This window comes from Pelecanus crispus, chromosome 5 (assembly GCF_030463565.1).
Source record: "Pelecanus crispus isolate bPelCri1 chromosome 5, bPelCri1.pri, whole genome shotgun sequence".
Taxonomy (NCBI): Eukaryota; Metazoa; Chordata; class Aves; order Pelecaniformes; family Pelecanidae; genus Pelecanus; species Pelecanus crispus.
The window spans coordinates 33,310,110-33,334,700 of record NC_134647.1 but is presented as its reverse complement, the minus strand read 5'-3'; the positions used below and the strand labels follow the sequence as shown (position 1 = coordinate 33,334,700).

The following is a 24,591-nucleotide window of genomic DNA, read 5'->3' as shown; positions in this document are numbered from 1 at the left end:
CAGCATTGTTATTTGATGCCCGCTTCAGACACCACGTTTCCAGTTTCCCAGCTCTATGTTCTAACTAGGAGGCTACGAAGTCAGGTTCCCTCTCTGCATAAAAATGAAACTCGGTAGACCAAAGTGGTACATTTTTTAAAACCTGACACCTCAGATGCACAGTGGAGACAGCATAACTCAGTAAGATCGCTGATCCGTATTAAATGACTGCCTGCCCATTAAGTATAAAATACTATGCTTGCTTAGGGCCCAAAGTGAGCATGTCATTTGATACGCAGCAAATTGACCATGTATAAAAAGAGCTGTTAGCCTACAGCTTAGCATGCTCCTGCGGTGCATCCTCCCTATGGAGGTTTGAGCCTACACACCCTGCAAGCTGATTTTAACCCCCTTCAAACGCTAAAATACTTCAGTGTGGTGTTGTAAAACATGCCTCACTGGGCGCTACCTAAGCATGAGAATAAAGCGGCACGTAATTCACGCGGCCCTCCTGCAGTGCTTCGCAGGCACGGGCGCCGCAGCCGCCGCGCATCCCCGGCCCCGCCGCTCCGTGAGAGGAGCGCGCCCGGCTGCGCGCCCCCGCCCGAGGCCCGGGCCCAGCGGGGCTCCGCGCTCCGCCCGGCCGCTCTCCTCGGGGCCCGGCCGGGGGGCGAGGGCCGGCACAGCGCTGCCCGGGGGCAGCGGCCCTGCCGCCTCTGCACGCGGCGCGAAGGGGCGATGGCAGGAGAGAGGCGGGGCAGGAGAGGGCCCCGCGGCCGGTCCGTGCGCGACGGGCAGCCGGCGCCGCGGAGGTGCGAGGCGGGGTGTGAGCGGCGCGGAGGGAAGGAAGAGAGGAGAAGCAGAATCTCCTGTGGCAATCCCAGGACCCCGCTCACCAGCAGCGGCGGCTCAGGCGCACCCTGACACCGGAGGGTGAGGCCGGCCCGCCACCTCAGGCACTTCGCCTGAACCGCCGCCCCGCGGAAAGGCAAAGGGGGGGACTACGGCTCCCAGCATGCCCTGGCGCGCAGCCTCCGGGCCGCCGTGTCCCAGGTTCTGGACCGCCGCCGCCGCCGCCGATCTCGGCGCGCATGCGGGGTGGGCTGCGTGGGGAGCGGGTGGGTGTGAAGGGGACGGGGCGCCGTGGCGGGGGGCTGGGCTGGCCCGGCCGCGGTGCGGGGGTGTGGAGGGGGGTGAGGCGGGCCGGGGTGCGGGGAGGGGGCGGCCGGCGGGCGAGCGAGGTGCCCCAGGCCCGGGGCGGCCGCCGTGTGCGGGGTGCCTCAGCCATGGCCGGTGCGGGTCCCCGCAGGGCGGGAGCAGGAGGCCGCCGGAGCGGCAATGGCCAGGCCCACCGTTGTGCCCACGAGCGTCAGGGCGACGGCGCCGGAGGCCTTCATGGTGCTCCACCTGAGGATGAGGGTGGTGGAGGAGCAAACCAGCGCACTGGTGCGAGACCTGGAGGCGCTCGGCGTCGATGGGCAGAGGTAGGGAGAAAGCAGGGGTAAGGTTTTTTCCTTCTTAGAGAGCTCACGCTTTTCTTGATTTTTTTTTTTCTCATCTTGTTCCTCTTTGCACCTATTTGCCATGCTTTGCTCTCCTCTCCCTGTGGGAGTTGGTACTGGCAGAGTCAGCCAGAATGGGCTACAGCAACCTGGGGTCACAGGAAACCTTGCAGCTCTATGAAAAGTGGTTTCTAGTGTAATCGCATCTGTAATGCATACGTGCAATGTCAGGTAGGTATGCATACATAGAGTAGGTCAGTCTTTTCTCCTTTTCAGCCTCGATGGTTTCCACTCAAAGACCTCAGAAACACCTGCTAGTCACCCAGCCATTAGCCCTGTGCAAGCCAGGGTAGCATTTGTGGGAGAAAATACACTGTGGAAAAACTGTGAAACGCTGGTGAATCGAATGTGTCGGTTAGAGAGTGTTGTACAGACACTGAAATTAAACATCTTCCGGCTGCAGACAGAAAAGGAACTGAATCCAAAGCATGCAGGTAGTAAAGTTTTTTTACCACTTCGTTCTTCATTGTCCCTCCATATGCTTTTTCTGTCAATGAAAGTTTTTTGCCTTTTCCTTGTGGCAGCCCAGTTGGAGCAGCGCCTGAATACAATCCATGAGGAGCATTTGCAAGAAATGAAGATTGTACAACAAGAAGCAATGAAGTTGCGCCAACACCTAAGTGATGTGAAAGAGGCTGAAGAAAAGGCAAAAGAAGAAGTTCAGAGGCTGAGTACTGCTCTGGAGATTACAACTGCATCCAAGGTACAAAAGATTATGATCTTAGTATAGTTTCAAGTACTAACAGACTTGGTTTTAAGTATGTTCATCTCTGACATAGTTAAACAAAAAGCATACTCAGCTGAAAAAAGGAGTTTATGATATATTGTTGGCAGTAAGAGCAAACACTTGATAATGAGAATCTGTGTTTCCATCGATTAAAAAAAAATTACATAGCAAATTAAGAATAAAAATATTTGAGATTTGTAATTATCTCATCTTCGTGACCTAAGTTCATCCTAGCTTTCATGTGTAGAGTTCTCAATAGCTTTTTGTTTTTTCCAGGAACTTACATTTCTCTGGTATTTCAGTCTTACACTTCTATTACTATCTCCCCTGAAGAGAACTTCAATGGAGTATGTCACTCAATCTCATTAATTGTATTAAAGAATGCGTTGCTTCTTACTGCTTGCACTCTTATATTCAGTGCCTCAGAACAGAGATCATCAGACTGGGGGTAGAAATCAAGTTCTAGGTGTTAGCATGGCAGTTGCATTTTATAATACCTATTGCTTTTGCAGCAGTTATGAACATGAAAGGATAAAAAATCTGTTCCTTTCATCTTCTTTAGATGGATGTAGTGATTGCAGCTGAGGAACTGAGGAACACAAAACAGAAAATTAGCTGTACACTTCAGGAGGTAAGTACAACAGCAAGGAGCTTAGTCGGAGGCTGAATTTGCCAAGTAGTATTTAAAGATTTGAAGAAGATAATCCTTAAATGCTAGTCTGGGTGCGATTTTGGAATGTGCATAACCCAAAGGAACCTGCCAGCCATGCTCATAACTAAATACCTAGACAGAACATCTTTCATATATGATCTTGAAGTATTTTTTTCAATCTGTTTAATTAGACCTGGGTCAGGAATTGTTTATTTTTTCTAGCTAACAGAACAGCTGTCCCAGGAGATCAGCCTGCGGGAGTCTTTGGAGGAATCCCAAGCAACTGTGATGTGTCATGTACAGGACATGGAAACAACAGTAGAAGCAGAACGGAAGCAGGTTGGAGAAACTTTCAGTCTTTTGTATCTGTTTTCATTTTCTCATCTGGGAGGAAGAACAAGAACTTGAATGTCATTCCTAGAAACCAGTTAAAACTGTAACTACAACATTTTGTACAAATGTTGATCAGAAGAGATCATGTAGTCAAACTTCCTGCTCAGACTAGGAGTATCACAAACACTGGATTGGGGCAGTGGTGGATTTGCCTAACAGAGTTCAAGGACTGTAATTCCATGGCTGCTTTAGGTATTTTTATAGTGCTGCAGTAATGTTCCAGTTAAGGTTTTTTTTCTAGCATCCAATCTGAACGTCCCAAGCTTAAATTTGGGACCATTGCCCCTTCTTAAATCATTTAGTGCAACTGAAAAGAGTTTGACTTTATAATCTTTGTAACTACCTCTCAGATTTGTGGGCCACAACTAGATCCTACCTTAACCTCTTCTTCACCAGGCTAACCAAGCCTCTTTATAATTGAGGTACTGATAAATAGGTAGAAAATGCAATTTCTGAAAAATATTCTGTTGAGATCTTAAACCTTCTGGGAGTAAGAATGTTTTCTCCATTAATTGCCATGATGACAAAGCTAGATTTTTGTTCTCAGATGTATTCATATTATCTAGCTATTTTAGAGTGTGGGGAGAGGCCATAGTTCATGGTCAAAATGAACTGGCTTACACATAATTCAAATAAAACCAATTCCTCTCTCTGCATGCATACACACACACAAGCCACATGCAGTCACTCTAATGCTTCTGAATTCATAGCAATAGTTTAGTAAGGATAAAAGAAAGTGAATAGCAAAGTATCAAAACTTGAATAACTAAGGTTTTGGTTTTTTTTTTTTCAATTTTTTTGATGATCAAGGTCTCTGTTCCTGAAACACACGAAGTTCTGTTAGAAATTACTAGATTTTTTTCCTACATGCCTGTTATCATCTTTATGTTCTTCTACAGCAAAAGTGGAAAAATGATGGACACTTTATTGAACTATATGTATTATACATCATGTGAGAAGCAAAGGCTTAGTTTAATTCATTTATCACTTTCTGACAGGTATAGTTGACCCTGTGGTATATTCCCTAGTTAGCATTAAAACAAAAAAAACCTTGCAAAACGGCACGGGACAGACTTGTTAAGTGCCTTGAGTATTGCATTCAGCTTCATCTTTTATAGCTTGACCTTTTCTGCAATTTTTAATTGTGCAAACTTGTTAGATTCTGCCTGTTGTGTAAAGATGATTATAAGCACACATACACTGCGTTACATACAGAAATTGAGTTGCTTGCCATAAAAGTCTTCTGCATAAGATTGGGGCAAGCAGAAAGAGAGGAGAAGCTGATCAGGAGGCTATATCTCTTTGTTGGATCAACTTTTCAGGCTCTGAAGTTTGCTTACATTTGCCTGACTGAATTCTGCATCTTAAAGAATAATCTGTGATATCATTGCAGGTACAGATACTACAGCAGGACTGCCAAGAGTTGCGTAAAGATGTCCAGCTAGCCCAAGTGAGGCTGCAAGAGGAGGAGGAAAGAACTGCCCAACTGGAGCAACAGTGCACACAACTGAAAGCTGAGCTGGGTATGACAGTGCATTCTTGTTACATCTTTTTAGCCCTTCTCTCGCTGCTTCCACAGTGAGAGGAAACAAACACCGAGGGCCTCCAAACCTGTGGCAGGTGTATCAGTCAACAGGAATGGAGGGCAGCTTAAGAGGTGATGAAATATCAAATGCCTTTAGTTTGCATGTGATGTTTCTAAAGCCTCTTCTTACCTAGAGGAAACTGACAACAGTGGTGATCAGGGTAATGAATACACAACAAGAGTACAAAAAGATTCCATCAGCATAAATTATTTTCAGAGGAGACGTCATCTAGCAAGTAAGCATTAACACATGGTTCCTGAACTGATGTGCAAATAGAATGCCCATTGCTATTGAGTCTTTTTGCAGCTGATTAAAAAAATGCGCTCTATTAAACATCAGTATAAGGACAAGCATTTTGGTTAAGCCTGTAGTTCGTCTCATTTAGATGCCCAGTCTGCTGATGTGAAAGTAGCTGCTTATAAGGGAGCTAAGTGGCATTTAATGCACTCCTGGGTAGGAGGAAGCTCCATATTGTCAAAATTAAAGGTATGTGTTCCTAACCTAAAGTCTGTTCCTCATTCCCAAATAACTCGCAGTAACCATGCCTAAATCCTAGCATAATTATTGTTCTTGTGATCCTTCCCTCAGGACCTATTTCAGATTTCTAGCTACTCCTTTTACAGAAGTGTTCCTGTTTCTCATATGGCTTGCTTGTTACTCTGCAAATCACACATGTGATAATCAACCCACAGCTCACAAAAGGCAGTCAATATTTCTGTGTAAGGCATGGCAAGAGGAGAGAAACTTGTCATGTTGTGGCAGAGTTGGCTGAATGGGGGAGAGTGGTGGCAGAAGTCTTTCCTTCAGAACAAATCCATATGCAAATGACAAATTTAAATGAGACATACAAATTTTCCTTACTTCTGTATCAAATGATCCTGCTGATCAAGGCTTTTTCCCTTTGTTAATTGAAGGAACTTTTGAGTGATCCTTTGATGGTACGTTGGATGTCATAATATTTTGGATAGATTTCCCTCCCTACCCTGCTCGTGCTCAGTTGTCTCTAGTTGTCTTCCTTTTTTTCCAGTATGTTGTACAGCACAGCAGAATAAGAGGCTAGCTGTTATAGGCAGATTGATTCAAATTCCAACAACAATGATTCTACTTTTAGATCTGTGTGGTTTAAGAAGGGATCGAACTATTGTTCTTGTCAATGCACAAAAGCTTGTGAAGTTGCATATAGGCTGTGGGTTATAGACAGGACAAACCCTTACATGCTGGACAGCTGAAGAAGAAACTTAGGGTTATTTGATTTGCTTAAGCAGTCACCGAAGTGGTATGTGTAGGAGATTGGCATGATGGCATGCTTAATTTTAAAATTAAATAAATTACAGTTAATCTATGGAATCAATTTTAAAAAGCAATTTTGCTGAAATATTGAAATTAAAGAAAAGTGGTAAAGAACAACACATTTGTAGAAGTCTTGCCTGTTTGTGGCAAATTCAGTAACTTAGCTAAACTCAAACATTAAATCAAAGTGTCACCTTTTAAAATTCCCAAACAGATAACAAAGCATGTCCTGACATTCTTTTCTATTTTTAGACTCCAGGAACTGTATCATTTCCCAGCTTGGTGAAGAAGCAAAAGTAAGTTGTAAACAAGTATTGGTGAGGAACATAGCTAAATAAAGATCAAAACAGCCTATATGGGGCCTTTCAAATGTACCACACTTAAGAGGCAGAATTTTTATGTGGACAAATGCCAAAAGCAACCAAGGCTACTAACAATTGAATGTCTTATTTTATTATTTCACCAGTTTGGGGTTGCCATATGTATTTTTTGAAAGATTAACTTTTGTATTCTACTGAAATATCAAAACAGTGATATGAATGCCTTCCTTGGAAAGCTGGAACTGACCACGAAACACAGTTGTGGTAGCACATCTATTGCATACAAAGGAGACAAATAGATGGGTTGGTGATTAATACTACAGAAAAATCAGAACCTTGGTCAGCTGGGTACTAAATGGGCAAAGAGGTATGCGTACTGCCTATGTAGGGACTGTATGTGCTGTCTGAAGTCTTCTCTGAAAGAGTAAGTTTCAGCGAAGATGAGGTGGAAGTTGGCTTAGACATGGAGTCTCACAGTGCTGGCAAAGGATTCCTTCAATCGTGAATTGTACCACTTCTGACAGGGAGATCTTTAAGTTCAGAAGTATTGAGATTAATTATAGTGGAGACTAATAAGTTTGAGCTCAGAAGGATATGAAGTCACCCTCAACTTTCAAAGCTACGTTAGAGTGGGTAGCACTTTGGTTATTATTTCAAGGTATATTTTGGAAAGAGGCTTGTACTATAGGAGCCATGTCTGGTGCTTGCAAGAGCGCATAGCCATGCGACAATAGCTTAAACGATATAGGCAAGTATGAAACAGACTTGATATTTGTGAAGTGCCTGGCTAAGTGACATTTAATTTTTTTCTCAGTTGACGTTCTGTTTTATTGCTCCTTAGAATGCACAGCTGTCCTTTAGCAAACAATGCAAAGAGAACCTGCAACTTCAGTCTAAAATGACCGCCCTGCGAGAAACAGCAGAGAAAGTACAGGTAATGAGAACAGCTACTCTTGCTTTTAAAATGGAAATAAGAGTATAACAAAGCAAGTCATTACAGTGAGAAATGATTATACATTTACTGGGAAGCCTCAAATGCAGGTCAGGAGACAAAGTTTAGCGCCCTCAGGTAATGTGGGCTAATGAACAACTTCCAGTGAAGGAATTCAATCACTAGCCTAGATAACTGTTCCAGATTTCCCAGCCTTAAGGCTAGAAAGGTTTCTTTCCAACATTTATTTTGAATCAGCTTTTTTTTGAAAGTGTCTTCTTCAGGGGCCAGGACATGCAGAACTACTGCTGCTCCCTCTTCTATCTACCCTTGAAGTAGTACATTTATATTCCTTTGCACCTTTAGATTCTACATGAATGTGTTTCTATTAATGAGTCAAATATGGAGTACCTGCTTGGCTAAAATTTCCTCTGCCTTTTGGGGCAAAAGGTTGACCTCAGTACATTCCAAAAAAATTTATTTATTCTACTTTCCCTCTTTTTAGAACATATTTTACAAAACATTATTCTATTCTCCTCCCCCCAACAGATACTTGTTTATTAGGCAGTGTTCACTGGTAATGGAATTTGGATATGTCTTTCACAGAAAGTTCCATTTTTCTTTGGTTATCTACAATAATTCAACTATGAAATTAGTAGGGGTCCGTTTTCAATTTTTGCCTTCTTTGCCTTAGAAACATTACTTTTTTCTGGACTTGTGATTATGTTTGATTGGTAGTTTAAACTATGTTCTCTTTTTTCCCATTACTGTCAACTTTCAACACCTTGGAATAAGTCTACCATAAAGTGGGGCTACCTGAACAAATTTTTTTTTTGACACTTTCTACCTAAAATAGGTTTTTCCACACCTGCAAGAGATTTTTAAAAAGTTTCTGACAGCCTACTATGCAGAAAAAAAACCCCTAAAACCCTGACAACATGTTTGTCATCCTCTTCCTCCTCCTATCTAACCAGGTCCTTAATGACCACTTAAGCCAGCAATGCTCAGAGCTCAGCACCACACTCCAAAGTGTTGCCATGGAGAATGCTAAACTCCTTTCAGATCATCAGACCATGCTTAAGGTATGTAGCCTACTATTATAGTCCAAGAAAGTTGTCTGCATCTCAGACATTAGACAACAGACTAATTCCTAATGCTGATAATCTGTAGGAATACAGTAAAATACTTTACATATAGCAATGGAAGTTCTATAAAAGAAGTGATAAAAAAGTGTTAGTGTCCTTCTTTGGCAAAGCCTTATCTTCAGTACAGAAAAGAGTCATCTGTCATGGGGAAAGACTGTAAATATGATAATACTATTTACAGAAACATCCTGTAACAACCACTGAGAAAGAGGAATGTAGGAATTGATGGACATTGTAAGTACTGTAAATGGGGAAGCTGAGTGGAAGTCATAAGGATCTGAGATTAAATACGTATATAAAAGCTAGGTAAGGTGAACTCAGCTTTGACACCCTATTCAAGAAGCAGCACACCACAATATGCAGAACTACAGGGATGATGCAGGAGCTTAGTGGCAAATTAACAGCTTTGTAAATTAATTACTCATCCCTCATCATTCTGATGCTAGTGTTATTGCCTGGGTAATTTTTCCCCTTTAGGCAGAACAAGAAAAGACTCGTAAGCTGCAAGAGCAAGACTCGCTTCTGAATGCTGCCCATGCCAACGTTCTCAGAGAGCTGCAGAGTGTGCAGCATGAGAGGGCTCAGCTTCAAAGAGAGCTGTGAGGAGTTTTCTCATCTGCAGCTTCTGTGTCCCCTTCTCCGCTGCATTCTCACCACCTTGATTTCTGCTTCTCTAGCACTTGTTACTTATTAACACAGAAGGGCCAGTTTGGTATTTAATATGGAGGCCATCTTCTGTCCTTCTGTTGTGCTAGAACTCCAGCTTGGCTATTTTGTCTTTCTTTAGGGAGGCCTTGCATATAGAGCATGGGAAGTACAGGCAGAAAGCAAGCCTTGCTGAGGAGGCAGCAACCACACAGAGACAGGTTTTGGAATGTACTGTTGCTAGACTGAAAGGTGAACTTGAGACAGCTTTGCAAGAGAAAGGATCTCTGCTGGCAGAAAAGGAAGATCTTCAACAGGAGGTACAGAAAACTTGGTTTAAAGCTGTATTCTTGAAGGCTGCTTTTGGGCTCATATCACTAGAGTTCTTATTTACATACCAGTTTTGCTTTCAGAACGATTATTTTTTGATATTGCAGTGGCAAGTGTGACACACTCTCCCCTTTCCTACTATGCTTATATTTTGACTTGTAATGACTCCTCTCTGAAGCATGAAAAGAGAGAGAAGACAGGGCAGCTTTGCAGATATTATTTCTGAACTTCAGAGTTGACTTGCAACCTTCAGATCAACTGTTCTGAAGATATGTAGTATTTCTATGAATCTGGACGTTTTCATGTGACAACAATTTCACATTTCTTTTGGCAGATAAGGACAACAGCAAATGAAACAATACAGGAAAGGAATAAATTGGAAGTAGAAAAAACAGAGAATGAGGTATCTTGCAATATATATGGCTGTTCTTTAAATATAGTATTGTCTGTCTTCTAAGTTTTTCCTTTCATTTTGCTTACTCTTGCTTAACTAAATTATTTCTAAATAATGTGATATTTACCATATCCATATTGTTCACTTTGCTGTTTGATATTTTTCTTGTCTATGTGGATGTGTCCTTTGGAGCAGCAACCCTACTGCCTCCAACACAAGATCGTATTTGTAGTAATAAGTTTGTTATGCTACTGTAGCAAATGCTATAGCATGCTTGTAGCTGTTTTACCTGTGTAACTTCTTTGCATATGCATAGCCTGGAAAAGGAAAGGTAGCATTTATGGTACAAATGAGAAATTCCTTGGTGTTGTGACTGAAGTCAGCATGATTCTTTCACTGTTGCATAATTGCTCTCCGAAACAGGAGATACTATACCTAATCCATATGTAGTGCTGAGGTTTTGTGATATTCATGTATTGTGACTGGAAATCTTGAAGTGGTACGTTTATAGAGTTGGATTTTCTTGTTCATAGCTAGAAATGGTTTCAATGAAACTCACTTTGCAAACACTAGAGGAAGAGAACAAGAGGCTATTGGATCATTTGGCTGCACTGGTACATGAGCAGGTAAGCCACTAATAAAGTAGATAACTGATGACCTGACTGATAAGTAACTATAGCAGGAATCAAGGTGCTCTTTGATGTAATCTGTGTTTTATGGAGAATGGCTGATCAAATTAAGGAATCAAAAAGGGGGAAAAAACGAAAACAAAAGGGTAAGGTATCTCAAATGTTACTCCATCTTTTTAGATGTCTGTGTGGGATGAGCTAAGAGGACTATATAGAGCTTCAGATATTGGATATTTAGGTATGTCACTAAAAACCTATGACTCCATTCCATTTTCTAGTACAGGTACACAGCTTGTATATCTGTACATATATATTCAGCTTGTGTACATTGGGAAGGTATTAACAGTTTTATGCCCTTTGTGGACAAATTTGCACTTGGGACCTCATTCCCATTTTTAACTTATTCCCATTCAATTATTTCTCACTACTCTCAGTCACCTGGATCAGGATACTTGACCAGTTCCATAAAGTTGAGTAAAAGCTTAGTAATACTGTGCTACCAGTGCTTTTACCATTGGATTTTTTTTTTTTTTACAGTGTTGTATGTAATGACCAGTTGTATACGTTGGAGATCCTAAGAAACACTTAACTGCTGATAAGGTCCTAACATCACGATACTAAAGGAGAATTAACTAAAATGGTTTTTGAATGTTTCTTATTTGATAATCAAAGTTACATTTCTACAGCAGTTAGTCTCTAACATTTGCATATCTTTTTTCTACTTAACACAGAACTCCTTTGGCAGTCATCAGTTAAAAAATATGAATCAATAGAGCATTGAGAACCTTAAAAAGTTGTCCAATTTTTAATTTTTTTGCATTCTTTACTGTCTTTCTAAGTTATATTAATTCTGTGTATGCCTTTGCATTCCTCTAGTTATTTTTGCTTCTCTGTTCCCAGTTGTCAAAGACTTCTTTCATCTCTCCATTACTGTTGCCTGTGCTTCTAGGACAGTGGCCTCCTTGTGGCCATGTAGAAGGTTGTACCCATTTGAGCAGTTCTTCCTAGAGGTTAAGCTGTCTTGAAGGAATTTATGCCATTTGGATATTTTTGTATTTTTTTAAAATCTGTTATAGCGTTTCGCCTAATTGAAAACGTACACATGAAGCAACAGAGGAAGGTTAAAATACTCGGGGAGAAACAGGACATTGAGCACCTTTTTTGTTGCTTTTTGCCTTGTTTTTTCCTATGGAATGGTGACATCTGCTCTTTTTTCCTCAGTATGCCCAGCAGCAGGTGCAGCAGGTACTGGCAGATTTGACTGACAGTAAGAATAAACTGACTCGTGACAAAGGAAAACTTCAGGTACCTCTCAGCATCCTATTTGTCAGCTCAAAAGGGAAACTCATTTTTTAATGTTCATCTAACATAAGGTTGTTTAGCTCTTCATACTTAACTTAAAGGGAAGTGCTTATTTATTTTCTCTGCTTAATTTATTTGTGTGGTATCAAGCTGTTCTGGTTTCAGCTGGTATAGAGTTAATTTTCTTCCTAGTAGCTGGCATAGTGCTGCGTTTTGGATTTAGTATGAGAATAATGTTGATAACACACTGACATTTTATTTGTTGCTAAGTACTGCTTACACTAGTCAAGGACTTCTCAGCTTCCCATGCTCTGCCAGGTGCACAAGAAACTGGGAGGGGACATAGCCAGGACAGCTGACCCAAACCAACTAAAGGGCTGTTCCATACCATATGACATCATGCTCAGTATATAAACAGGGGGGAGTTGGTTGGGGGGCAGTGATCACTGCTCAGGGACTGACTGGATATCGGTCGGCAGGTGGTGAGCAATTGCATTGTTCATCACTTGCTTTGTATATTCTTTTATCATTATTATTATTTTCTCTTCCTCTGCTGTCCTAGTAAACTGCCTTTATCTCAATCCATGGGTTTGGGGTTTTTTTGTTTCTGATTCTCTCCCCCATCCCACTGTGGGGGGGAGGGTGAGCGAGCAGCTATGTGGTGCTTAGTTGCCAGCTAGGGTTAAACCATGACACAAGCACATATACTAAGAGAGTACTGTATCAAAATCATCTTAGATCCTGCTTATACTGCCTTTGGATGACAGGATGCTGTTGATGTAGCATCTCTAGGGTTTGTGCTAATTAGGTTGCTTAATGTGTGAAAATAGTAGAATAGCTAAGAACCACCAGGGGGCATTAAAACAAAATATATGGGTAGAAAATTGGTTGAAAGATTAGAAATGTGGAAAACTTTATAAAAAATACAAATTAATAAGGAGGGAGGCAAACCATGGTGGTAAGCAAAAATAAACAGCATAGGTAAGCTTTCTTAAGCAGAAGTTAGCTAGACAGTAAATGAGGTGCTGAAAGTAAAGCTTTTACTTCAGTGTGACCTATGTCAGAGTTTGGGACAGTGGTGCAAAGATTCCTGAGTTTCTTTTAAAAACAGCACAGAACGTGTAGTGATTATTAGAGAGCAAGAAAGCTACATTTATGCTATAGTCCTAGGTCTGATGCTAGTGACAGAAGTGACCAAGACATCGTACTTAGATTAAAACACGGTGAATTCTGATCTGGAATTATTTCTATGGAAGGATAAGTTAGAAGCAATTCACTTGCTGCTTCTCCTACTATTGGGACTCGGGGAAAAGAAAACATCTACTCTGGGCAGAGAGACATTGTAACATCACTCTGCTTCTGTGTTCCAGATTAAGATAATGCTTTTCCGTTTCTGCACTAGAAGAAAGCTGAGCTATTTTGCCACATCTCTCAAGACTGAAGTGCAGACACTGGAGGAAGAGCTGTAGATGCATGTTTAGATAATAGTGAGCTTTGCAAGTGCATTGCATAGAGACTAAATACACTTGGGTGAAACAGAACTTTGAGAACTTCTTACCCCTCAGAATAAGGGTCAGAATAACTAATGCTTACATAGCCATTAGAAATCAGATTCAATGCACTTTTTGCTGAAGAACAGAGCACGCATTTGGTGTTAACTGTAGCATTCTAGTCTGCAGCTGGAAGTAGAACCCAATTTCATCAAAACAAACATGAGAACTATGGAAGCTTAGCTGAACAGAGCTGTTTTTTGTGCAAGTTGATTGCATGTATTCAGGCTAGAACACACACAGTTTACAGGATTATAAAGATAGTCCTCAGGATTTTTTATTATTTCCCAGTAAGAGAACAAATAGTTGCAGATAATACTTGTGTAGCTATATTGCTGGGAAGCAGATAGTTATTCTGCTTCAGTCTGTTTGCTCAGTCTAAATAGACAGAAGTACAGAGAAGAGGTGTGTTAACCTGGGCAGTGAAACCAAGCTTGTAGGTGTAAGACTGTGAAGTGGACTCTGCTCTGTCCTGAGTTTGCTATTCCAAGCTCTTAAGTTCAGGTAACTGCATTGAGACTTCTGTTCACAAGCAAGAATGAACTCATAACAGTAAATGCTCTTTACAGCCTCCCCTTGTTTCTCAGATACCAAAGAAATCTTGTAATCATTTTGAGTTGGAAAACTAAAGAAACAAAAGTGATAAACTGTCAATCATATCTGTAACATCCATCAATCTAGAAATTAGACAGAAGATGTAACCACATTTAGGACACCTCCCTGGAAGTTCTGTTTCCAGAAAGCAAAATGAATCAAAGTTTCTCTTGTACTTTATTCTCCATCATAGAGGATGGTCCATCAGGTAGTCAAAGGCAATTGGATATTATGTTGATGATTGGAATCCATGATCTGAATGCTTTCAGATTTTGAGAAAGTTAAAACACTCAGTTCCATTGGTTTGCAGATACAGAGAACTAGCTGTAGAAAGGTCTCACAGTGGGAGCAGACCAGAGCGCTGCTCAGAACCAGGGGACTGTGCTGGCCCTGTGGAGCTGTGACAACAGCTAACATCACAGACTTCTAATGAAGTTCCAGTCAGCACTGTGTCTTGCTGCTGCTGAGATACAGAGGGAAGTCACATTACTTTGGATAATGTGCTGTGAGAAGTATCACAGAAGGGAGCTTAAATATATTCCTGAAGTAATGCAGACTTAGGAATAAGATGTAGCATGTAATTCTGCTCCAGTGAATAGATGTTTTGGAGAGTATTTTTTCAGTTTCGCAAGAAATGGCTGAAAATTAACAGGGACCAAAACCTGTGAGTGTTTTTTGTTTGAAAGAGATGCAGGTGAAAACTTAAGTAAGCAACATTAGAATCAACAACTAGAATCAACTAGAATCAACTGGTTTTGACTAAAAACCCAGCTTCATGCATCTATGGCCCTTCCTGAAGCCTGTGTGCCAAGAGTTCAGAAGCATTGGAACTATCAGTTAACACACCCACAAAAAACCCCCAAGAACACCACCACACACTCAGCTTGGGCTTAAACCAGGGGTAGAATTAGAGGAAGCTATTTCCATGTTCAGAACCATTGCATACTCTTGGCACTGCTGCAAACATGCAGCTTACTTATAAAAGAATCCTTTAATAAAACTCTAATAGATGACTGATTTTCCTGCTCCTTTTCCTAATGATTTCTTGTACTGCAGATGGCAAACCTGCAGCACCAACTGGATGCAGCAAAGGATTACAACAATAAGGTGACAGCCATGCTGGAGCATATGTTAGCTTCTCATAACAAGATGAAAGCAGCTCTGGATGTGGTACAAACTGAGCTGGGACACAAGGACACTGAAATCAGCAACCTCAGAAAAGACAAGTAAGTGAAACTGATACTGTTTCTGTGGTCTGTCAGCAGTGTGGTGAAGACAGATACAGTGGAAGAGCGGCATCTTCCCCGTGGTTCTGGCTAATAAGCTATAGAACAAGTTTGTTTGAAAAGTTTCCTATATCCTTTCCTGCAACACTGAAACATACTTAGTACTAGTGAACCAAGTACACCAAGTACCTGTAGCTAACTCTGCAAGCTTGGCAGGCCTTGTGCCTCTTGTGGAAAGTATGTAGAAAACAATTTAAATTTAACTTCAGTGACAGGCAAAACTTAATATGGCTAAGGTAGAGAACCAAACTGTGAGATGGTCACCACTTCAGAAGAGATATGCACAAATTGACCTAATGCATGATTGTTTTTTAATCCCATTTCTGTTTTCAGGACCCAGACTCAGCAGAAAATGCAGAGGTTAGAAACAGAATTGGAACATTGCCAAGCCAAACTGGTTGCCATGGGAAGGCAACAGAGCAGCCAGGTAGAGACCGCATTTTTCCCGTAGTAACAGCCACCACTGTATTTTTGGTGTTGAGCCAAGTATCTTTTCTTTTCCTGAATACAATACGGTGCGAAACATTCACATGAATCAAGGCAAAAACATTCTATCAACTTTTGGCCGTGGAGCAGGAAAATCGTTATCCAAGTGTTGAAGGAGGCAAGCCTCTCCTCTCTAAAGAAAAATGCCTTGGCACAGGTGAAGGTTTTACAGTCTGCAGCTGGATACATAATATGAACAGAGATTTTGGAAGTTTATATAGCCTTTATTTTTTTTCTTGTTAGAATGGAGGGGAGAAGAGTCCAAGGAATTGCTTTCATCTGTCCTCATAATACTTAGTTTCAAAAGGATTACCTCACAACCCAAACACACTCTTTATTGGCAAAGAACATTTTTTTCCCAAGAATTCATGGCTAGACAAGTTGTTCTGATCCTTCTGACTAACCCAGTCAGTGGATTGGCATTGTAAGGATTCCCATCTAGATGCCTGTGCTTAGGACATTTGTAATCAGACAGTTGGTGAACACACTTACTTCCTGTAAGTTGATACTGACTGGGAAGGAAAAAAATACTCCTTTCTAAGCTTTCTCATTTGGGTAAGTATAAATCTGATTTGTTGTTACTGCACAGGTGGAATCACTTTGTAAGGCACTAGAAAGTGCTAGAACAGACAACAAGAAACTTGTTCTTCGTTTGGAAGAAGTTCTGCAGGTCAATAATACCCTGCAGAGCAAGCTGATCCAAACCCAATATGAACTGAAAAGTAAAGAAACTGAGCATCAACAGCTGATGGTCTGCAGGTAACACCAGATCCATGATACTATACTTGAGGAGAAACATTTTGCACTAGCATCAGAGCTTTATGGCTTTACTCATCTATCAATATCAGCATTGACTGTATGCTGAGCCAGCAGCAGGATAAAGATAGATTCATGCAAAGCTATAGAAATGGGCTCTTTCACTCATTCCCATAATGACGCTTTAACCTACTCTGCTGTACTGAGGAACTGCTTACCCAGGGTCACTATGGTACTTCTTACAAACAGCTTTTCTGTGTGGATAGCAGATAGCACTTCCACTTTGAAGTGGCCTGCAGTAGCTATAGCAAGGAGAGCACAGGATAGCTGTTTAAATTTCACACCTAAAACTGAACGCTTCTAAGTAAAACCTTAAACTTAAGTGTAGGGGCAGTCTGAATTTCCTCATTATCCTTTGTCTAAACAGGCTTAGCCATTTAATTTTCTGAAGAAAAGTAAGTTGTCCTGAAATGTTTTTTCAAAAAAGTCTATTTACCTTGTATAGCTATTTTGAACCTCCTTTTAAATAAATGGAATATGAAATATTAGAAAACACATTCCAATCTTTAAACAACAGTGGTGCAGAGTATATCCAAGACAAAAGTGTTTACTATGGAATTGTCTTTTCTATTTGTGCGTTTAGAAAGTAAAGCATATTAAATATAAACATAACTGAATTTGTTTCTTCTCTTTAAAGGGAACGATTAATGGAAAAAGCCAGGACTGAGGAAAAGATGTATGCTGAACATTTAGAGTCTTTGAAGAAGCAGTTTCAAACTGAACAAGAGGCTTCCAGGAAAGCTGCCTGTCAAGAATCTGCTAAGGTGAGAAGGGATAGAATTAAAAGATTTCAGTGAATGATTTCCAGAGAAAGAGGTCTGCTTTACAGTTTTCCAACAGAACAAGAGCAACTGATGACAAGTATTTGTCTCCTTTTCCATTCATCATGGAGTTGTCCCTCACTTGTATACAACAAACAGAATTTTGTCATGTGGTGGACAGACGTTTTAGTGGCCACACATAGTGATGTCTGTACTCTCTTCACTTTTGCAAGTACCACTCTCTATCCCCTAACACTATATACCTCATTGTACATAAGATCTAGACATTAATATCAGTCATTCCAGTGACTTCAAAAGGATAATCTGGGGTTGTATAGCAACCTCCAGGGATAAAATACTGGTTTGGAGGTCTGCTTTGTTTCTTGGGGGCTGGATCGTAAAGGTCAGCATAACCTTAGTATTACTCAGATCCCAGCATTCACTTTTTTCCCTTTGTTAGAAGGGTATTAAAGAAAAGTCAGAACACCAGATGCTGTAGCACACTTCAGATACAGCAAATCAGTTGGGTGTGCTGCTTATTAATTGTTGTATAGAATGAACTAATTCTTAGAGTTAGTGTGAACTCACTTTTTCCTCTTTCCCCTAGGTAAAGAAATCCCTTGAAGAATCCTCCTCCAAATTGGCTGAAGTTTCCCGTGCTAACAGGGAGCTACGGCAGAAAGTAATAGAGCTGGAAAAGTCTTCATCCAGTTACAGGGAAAAACTAAAAAGCCAAAGAGCTCAAGTCAGACAATGCCTGGCCTATAAAGCTAACACAGAAAGGGTAAAAGTATGCACACATTTTTCAATAAAGATAGATGTCCTACTTGAAAATTCCTTTTTCCTCCTACTGAGTAGGACTGCTGTTGATCCTTTGCAGCAGAGCTAGACTTGAAAATAAAACTAAGTCTGGACTTGGATTCTGAACAGAAGATGAATAGATTGATAGCAGCTACAGTAATTGTGTGGCTTCTCCTGTCATCCCTCCCCCCCATATTAAGTACAATGCCAGAGTCCCATCTCCCCATGAGACTTTTATAGTTGCATTTCTCCTCTTTATTATTTTGTGGATACAGTCTATTTAATTATTGATTGGGCCAAATGTTGCTTGTGTAGTGATTAGTCCCTTTCCATCCTTTATAGCCGTAGAATTTACAGTTCAACTGGTACCTGATCCTAAATGAGAATCTAGACTCTGCCACCGCCTTGTTCCCCTTTCCCTAGCGGGGCACAGGTTCTCTTAACTTCAGTCTCATAGGGCAAGATATAAGGACGCAGTGCGCAGACATCTGCAGAAATAGTTCCCACATAACAGCCAATGAGCCTGAAAAATTCCTGAACTTTTGTTTCTCTCAACAATTTCCAGGAGACTGAATCTGAGCTGAAGAAAATGGAAGCAATAAAAGAGGAGTATCAGAAGAAGAATTATAAACAAGTGAGCTTTCTTGACCAGTTTCTTGAAGAGACCGATCTGCTAAAATGTTGCTGGAATTTCATTCTTCTGTTGTCTTCAGTCACAGGACATCCAGAAATTTGTGTCAGAGTTGAAAAGTGTGCAGAGCGAGATGCAAGTGTTGTTGAAAAACCAACATGAAGTGCAAGTGCAGCACAGGCAGCTGGAGACCCAGCTGGAAGCAGAGAGAAGACAAAGGGAGCAGCTAGAAAATGAATGTCAGGTAAAGCAGTAAGAGCATGAAAAAATGGCGAGACAGCCATGGAAGGGTTTTTGTGCAAAATCTATGGGTTTGTAGAAGAGGTGGTAGAAAGACTTTATGGACTCAGTCAAAAGATATTCCTATAAATATTACTGTGTCTGCTCCAGAAAGCCTGAGTAACTCCTTAGTAGACTTTCAGTACATATCTGACTTTAGAGAGAGACAGGGTTTTTTTAAGTGATAGAACTCTAAGCTATTTACAATAAAGATTGGAGAGTCCTTCTGTTGTATTGCAATTTTTTTGTGCCATGAAAAAACTGTATAGAAATTAATGTTACTTTTTTTTTTCTACCTAGAAACTGGAAAAAACAGTCAAACATCTGAAGAAATATAAAGAGGAGACAGAAAAGAAACTGAAGGAAGCCAGCATAGAGTCAGAACAGGTGAGACTAGTTAGCATTAGAATAATAATTCATTGAAAGTAACAAGAGAGTATTTCAGCATATGCACCAAGTAACCCTTTCAATCTCACATATACATATCTGGTGAAGAGTGAGGTGCATCCTTGGCCTTTTCAACTTTTTTTTCTTTTTTTAATTTAAAGTTCTTCTCTTTTCTGTGAATCACTTCAATTTAGTGGGGCTTGTAAGAAGAGGTTTTGTCCCACACAGCCTATCATTTTTATCAGGCTTGAGATATCTTGTGTTAACCAACCAAACCAAAGTGTTGCGGCCAAGTAAATTGCCCCCCTGAGCTGCTCTTGTGTCACTCTATATGTGACATCACGCAAAATCACATTTCCCACCCTCCACCCCCACCCCAAGAAGTCATTTGTCCTTGCATCACCTCAGCCTTGCACTACTGTACCACAATATCCAAATTATTATAACTTGTATGGGTTACTCCAGTAGTTTGGGGTGAAAGTCTAGGGGTTTAGATATTTTATAGGGTATTAACCAGCATGAAGTAAAATAAAAAAAGTAACAGAGGTGCCCCAGCCTGAGGTCTTACATGCCGCTTATGAGTCCAAGTACTGTTCTGTGATTAGAAAGAGATCTTAATAGCAAGAGAGTATTTCTACAGCATTATTCTGGTAAAGTTAGTCTTCCTCAGTCTTTCTCAAAACTTTGTGGTACTCTGCATCTATTTCCCTCCACCCCCACCTTCTTCCCAATGCCTCTGTATTTTATGCTGTGTTGGAGACCAGTGTTGACTTCATTACCCCCTAACAGAGGGGCAACTTTGTAGCGAGGACCTCTCTGATGCATCCTTTTCACAGCAATGGAAGAGAGCATCATGGAGAGCTCCTACCCCTACATACAGGAGAAAGATTTGAGTTGTATGCTGTTCTGCCCCTTCTTGCACAGAGCTCAAAAAACGAACACAACGTGCATTAACTGTTCTCTCTGCAGTTCTAATTACACTGTCTTGCTTAGATCACAACTAGCCTAGAAGCAGCTCACCGTTGGTTCAAATCTAAGTTTGACAGCCTGCAGCTAGAAGTTGTGAAAAACCACTAGCCAAAGAACCCTGAAGAGAGCAGCTTCAAAAAGGAGGTAAAGCAAGCAAGCACATTCATTTCAAAGGGGGAAGCAAAAAAAATAGTTGGGGGCAGTTTTGGTAGCTCATTATCAGTCAGGATTTCAGTTTCCTGAACTTTCTTTTGTAGTTCCTTACACAGGGGTGGAAAACAGACCCCTCTTCTAGTTTAGTTTGTTTCCTCCTCTTTTGCCAAAGGACGTATTTAAGCAGAAAAGAATATTACAGGTACAAGATAGTTTCAAGGGTCTGTTTCTGTACTTGGAAAAGTTCTGTTGCATGTACTTCATGTTTTGTTGATGCTCATTAACCAAATGCTTGTCTGGAAGCTAACAGTATATTTCCATCTCTGCATTCACCTCCATTTCAGTGGTTCTCCTTCCCCTCCTCCATACCTTTTCCAGATACCCTTTCAACAGCCACACTTACCTTGTCTGTGTAGATGCATCAGCCTTCTCCATAATTGATAGTTCTTATATAGCTGTGTAATTAGCTTTTTAGAGATGTATGTAGTAAACTGCTAAAACTTTAATCTCTTCTTTAGTAATGACAAAGGTTCCCCACCAGTCATCAGCTTCATAAAACATTGCATCTTTTCCCAGGAGAAAAAGCAAGAAGAGCTTCCCACTCACAACACTCCCTGGGCAGCAGGGCAAGGACCCAACGCCTCCAGCTCACCATCAGGAAGGCCCACGTGAGCTGGGCAGGAAATGAGCTCACTTGACTGGGTGATTCCCAGCCCAGGGAGAGCATCACCTGCCACCAGGAGACTCCCTGCTAGCACCCAGGTGCTGGAAGAATTGGGAATTTTACTTGATCTGCCATAGTTAGATAGGTCTGCATCACTGAGGCGGTCTTGCAAATCACAGGTGCTCACAGGGCACCCATATATAGGAGACCTAGGAATGCTTGTTTAAATCATAAACTCTGATTTAACTCATACCTCTCACCTTGGCTTTTTGACTCAGGTGCTTTGCATTGTGAGGCTGATACTAACAAAACTAGTATTTATAGCAAAACGATTATTCTTTATCATTACTGTAAACTATGTGCTGTTGATATGCTACATCTTTGCTTTCATCACTTGTCTTTTACCAGCTTTAGACTATGGCCTGGCAGGTGCTACCAAAACAAATCTCAGACTGGTTTGCAGAGGGTTCAGGCGAATTACTGGAGACCGAGTCATGTGTCTGTGGCTGGATGCTGACGTGACTGGGACAGGGAAGAACTGGCAGGACTGGCTGCTTCTAATGTAGATGATATGTGGGTCATGAGAGAACATAAGCCTTGGGCTATTTTAGGAGCATATAAGGAATTCATTAGGTGTGTGATGTTACACCACACATCATCTTACCTTCGTAAGAATTAGTGGAATTTGTTCAACCTATCCTACTGTGGAACAACGCACTGGGGAAGGAGTAGTTGAAGCAGATGACTTATGTCATAGTATGTTAAAGATGATTATAACATGGACAGTTTTCATGCTTGTTTAACTGAGGCTTAACTCATCTTTGTCATGGCTTACTCTTCCACATGGTTTCAATACAACCTAGCTTTGGTACAGGTGGTGTTGCACTCTGATCTGCTTTAACAGAGCTGTTTGCAAACTCCTCTGTGATCAATAGTACTATTTATTTCTGTGGGATCTATACATGTTATTTGCAATACTTGTTTAGTTTAGTGGGGAGGGAAGTCTTGCATACCTCTGGAGCCTAGTTGTAGCCCAAGGACATACTGGAATTGGTTCATTCTGCTCCTCCAGAAATTTGGTCCTAGACTATAACTTATGTGATAGGACTCTGGACTAATTCATGGTGACCTGAGCCTCTCCTCCTTGAAGCAAATGGCTGCTCTAAGGAACAAGGGGTGGCTGAGCATGCTATTAAAGCTAATGCACACCTGAGCTTCATTAAATTGTGCTGCTTAGAAGCAGGCCTATGCAACATGGCTTTAGGTTTGTCCCAGTCAAGCTGGTTCCTTCAGAAATCAATTGGCATCTATGCCACACCTGCTCCGTAAAGCTGCTTAGGTGGCTTAGCGTAAGCTGTGCTTCTACCTCCACAGTGCCCTCAGGCAAACAGCAGTCAAAACAGTAATCTAGTTTTGCTTGCTATGACCTCATGCTGTAGAGTAATCACAGCTGGAAAAAAAAAAAAAAACAACCCAGTCTTCTCAAATAGCACTTACCATTTAACACTTTTGTTTATATTGAATGCTTACGTAGGTTGTCTAACAAGGGACAAATTATTGTGACCTTTGCCTGTGCAAAAAAGACAAAGCATATGGCAGCTGCATTTGTATGAACTGCACATTGGCAGGGCAGCAGCACCAACCACCTCTTCTGTTTTCCCTCTGCGGGAGTTTTTTTTAACCAACATCTGGTATACCTCAAAGGCTGGTTCTTCACCCCTTCCTTGTTCCAGAATCCCCTGCTCTCTCTAGGGACATGCATCTACAGTTACCTCGTGTATTGAATGCAAAGTCTGATTATATGGCTGTGGCCATTAAACTTGGTACTTATATTTGCATAGTGACAGCCTATTCCAGGTTGAACACAGCCTGTTGCTTCTTCTAAACCTGTCTGGGGTTTAGGGTGGAAAGCAGTAAGATACGGTGTAATTGTGAAGGATTACTGTAACCCAGTGCCTTTTAACTTCAGCACTACCTTAAGTTTTGGCTATGCTTTGCTTTAGCAAGTGATGCAGCTCAGTGGGTCACATGCAGAATGAAAGAGCTGGTCTGGATGCGTTTTGGATTTTTTTTTTTTTTTTTTTTTTTTTTTTTACTTCAGATTTGCTCTAGTCTGATCCTGCTGACTGAATGTTCATAGCAACTGGAGCACTTCTGGAAGCCATCTTCTAACTTGCTTTTGTTTAAAAGGAAACGAGTTTGTCTGCTCAGAGCCTGCCCTGCAATGTGAACCACAGCATGGGGAGTGACAGCTCACCCATTCAAAATATCAGAAGTACACAGTGGACAAAACTTGTTATTTTCTTTAAACATAGTAATTTCAATAACACTGTAGTAATCTAACACTGCTGCCACCAGCAGGATCAATAATTGAGGTCTACGTTGTCAGCCTTTCCCTGGGCTGGGTAGCTGCTGAGCCTCTCTTATAGTTACAGTAATATTAGCAGTATGGAAAATTGATTTTTAAAAGCAGTGAAAAATTTGGTGGTGGTTTGTTCCACCCCCCACACCCCCCCCCGCCAATCTGTGGCCTTCAGCAGATGTGAATGGCAAACAGCTTTCTACACTTGTCAATGCTAGTATCCGATAAGCACAACAGAAAAGGTATGACTCAGTTTTTAAGGTAATCAGCAGATGCTTTTATGAGCAGCCTTTAATATGCCTTGAGTTAGTGTTTTATATAAAATAGCTCTTCAGCAATAAACAGCTAACAAAATTATCGTGGTTAAACCAAGTAGTTTGACAATATATGTCGTGTGTTTGACTGAAACTGTTAGTAGTTCTTAGTGAGGCTTGAGGACTATTCCCAACATGCTGACAGGTGAGGCTGGCATTGATTTAAGTATTCTTTCCCTCTTAATCTCTTGCTCTCAGTGATTTATGAAACCTGTCCCAAAATTGCAGTGGCTGGATTTCAAGCTTTTCCTGCCTTGCTCTTTGTTTCCACAATTCAAGGTCAGGTTGGACGGGGCTCTGAGCAATGTGATCTAGTTGAAGATGTCCCTGCTCACTGCAGGGGTGGTTGGACGAGATGATATTCAAAGGTCCCTTCCAACCCAAACAATTCTATGATTCCATGGTTTTACATTTCAGTAAAATAGTCCTTACTGTGAAGAATTAGGAAAGGTGCTGGCTTCATCTCCCCTAGTGTTATGTTCTTGTGAGCATCCTTAAAACAAGCTACAGCCAAGTAAGCCTAAACATGAATATAGCACATGCCAAAATAAATCCCATACGGATGCTCATACCCTGAGAAATACTTGTTTTAAACTCACAATCCCCTGTGTATCCTCCATCCCTTACATAAAGTAAAATGAATTGTGCAGTAC

General features: G+C 41.2%; 1 protein-coding gene across 1 annotated transcript; it reads left to right on the top strand.

Annotated features, from left to right (window-relative positions):
• The first annotated feature begins 1,317 nt into the window (after nt 1-1,317).
• CCDC150 (coiled-coil domain containing 150) lies at nt 1,318-20,553 on the top strand. Its single transcript, XM_075711451.1, has 23 exons — nt 1,318-1,463; nt 1,758-1,975; nt 2,066-2,244; nt 2,831-2,899; nt 3,143-3,259; nt 4,707-4,836; nt 6,442-6,485; nt 7,351-7,443; nt 8,415-8,522; nt 9,063-9,184; nt 9,373-9,550; nt 9,895-9,963; nt 10,488-10,580; nt 11,805-11,888; nt 15,086-15,255; nt 15,649-15,742; nt 16,391-16,560; nt 17,255-17,381; nt 17,986-18,168; nt 18,745-18,813; nt 18,893-19,054; nt 19,390-19,476; nt 20,470-20,553. Exons 1-23 carry the CDS (start codon nt 1,318-1,320, stop codon nt 20,551-20,553), a joined length of 2,796 nt encoding a protein of 931 aa, XP_075567566.1.
• The last annotated feature ends 4,038 nt before the right edge of the window (nt 20,554-24,591 follow it).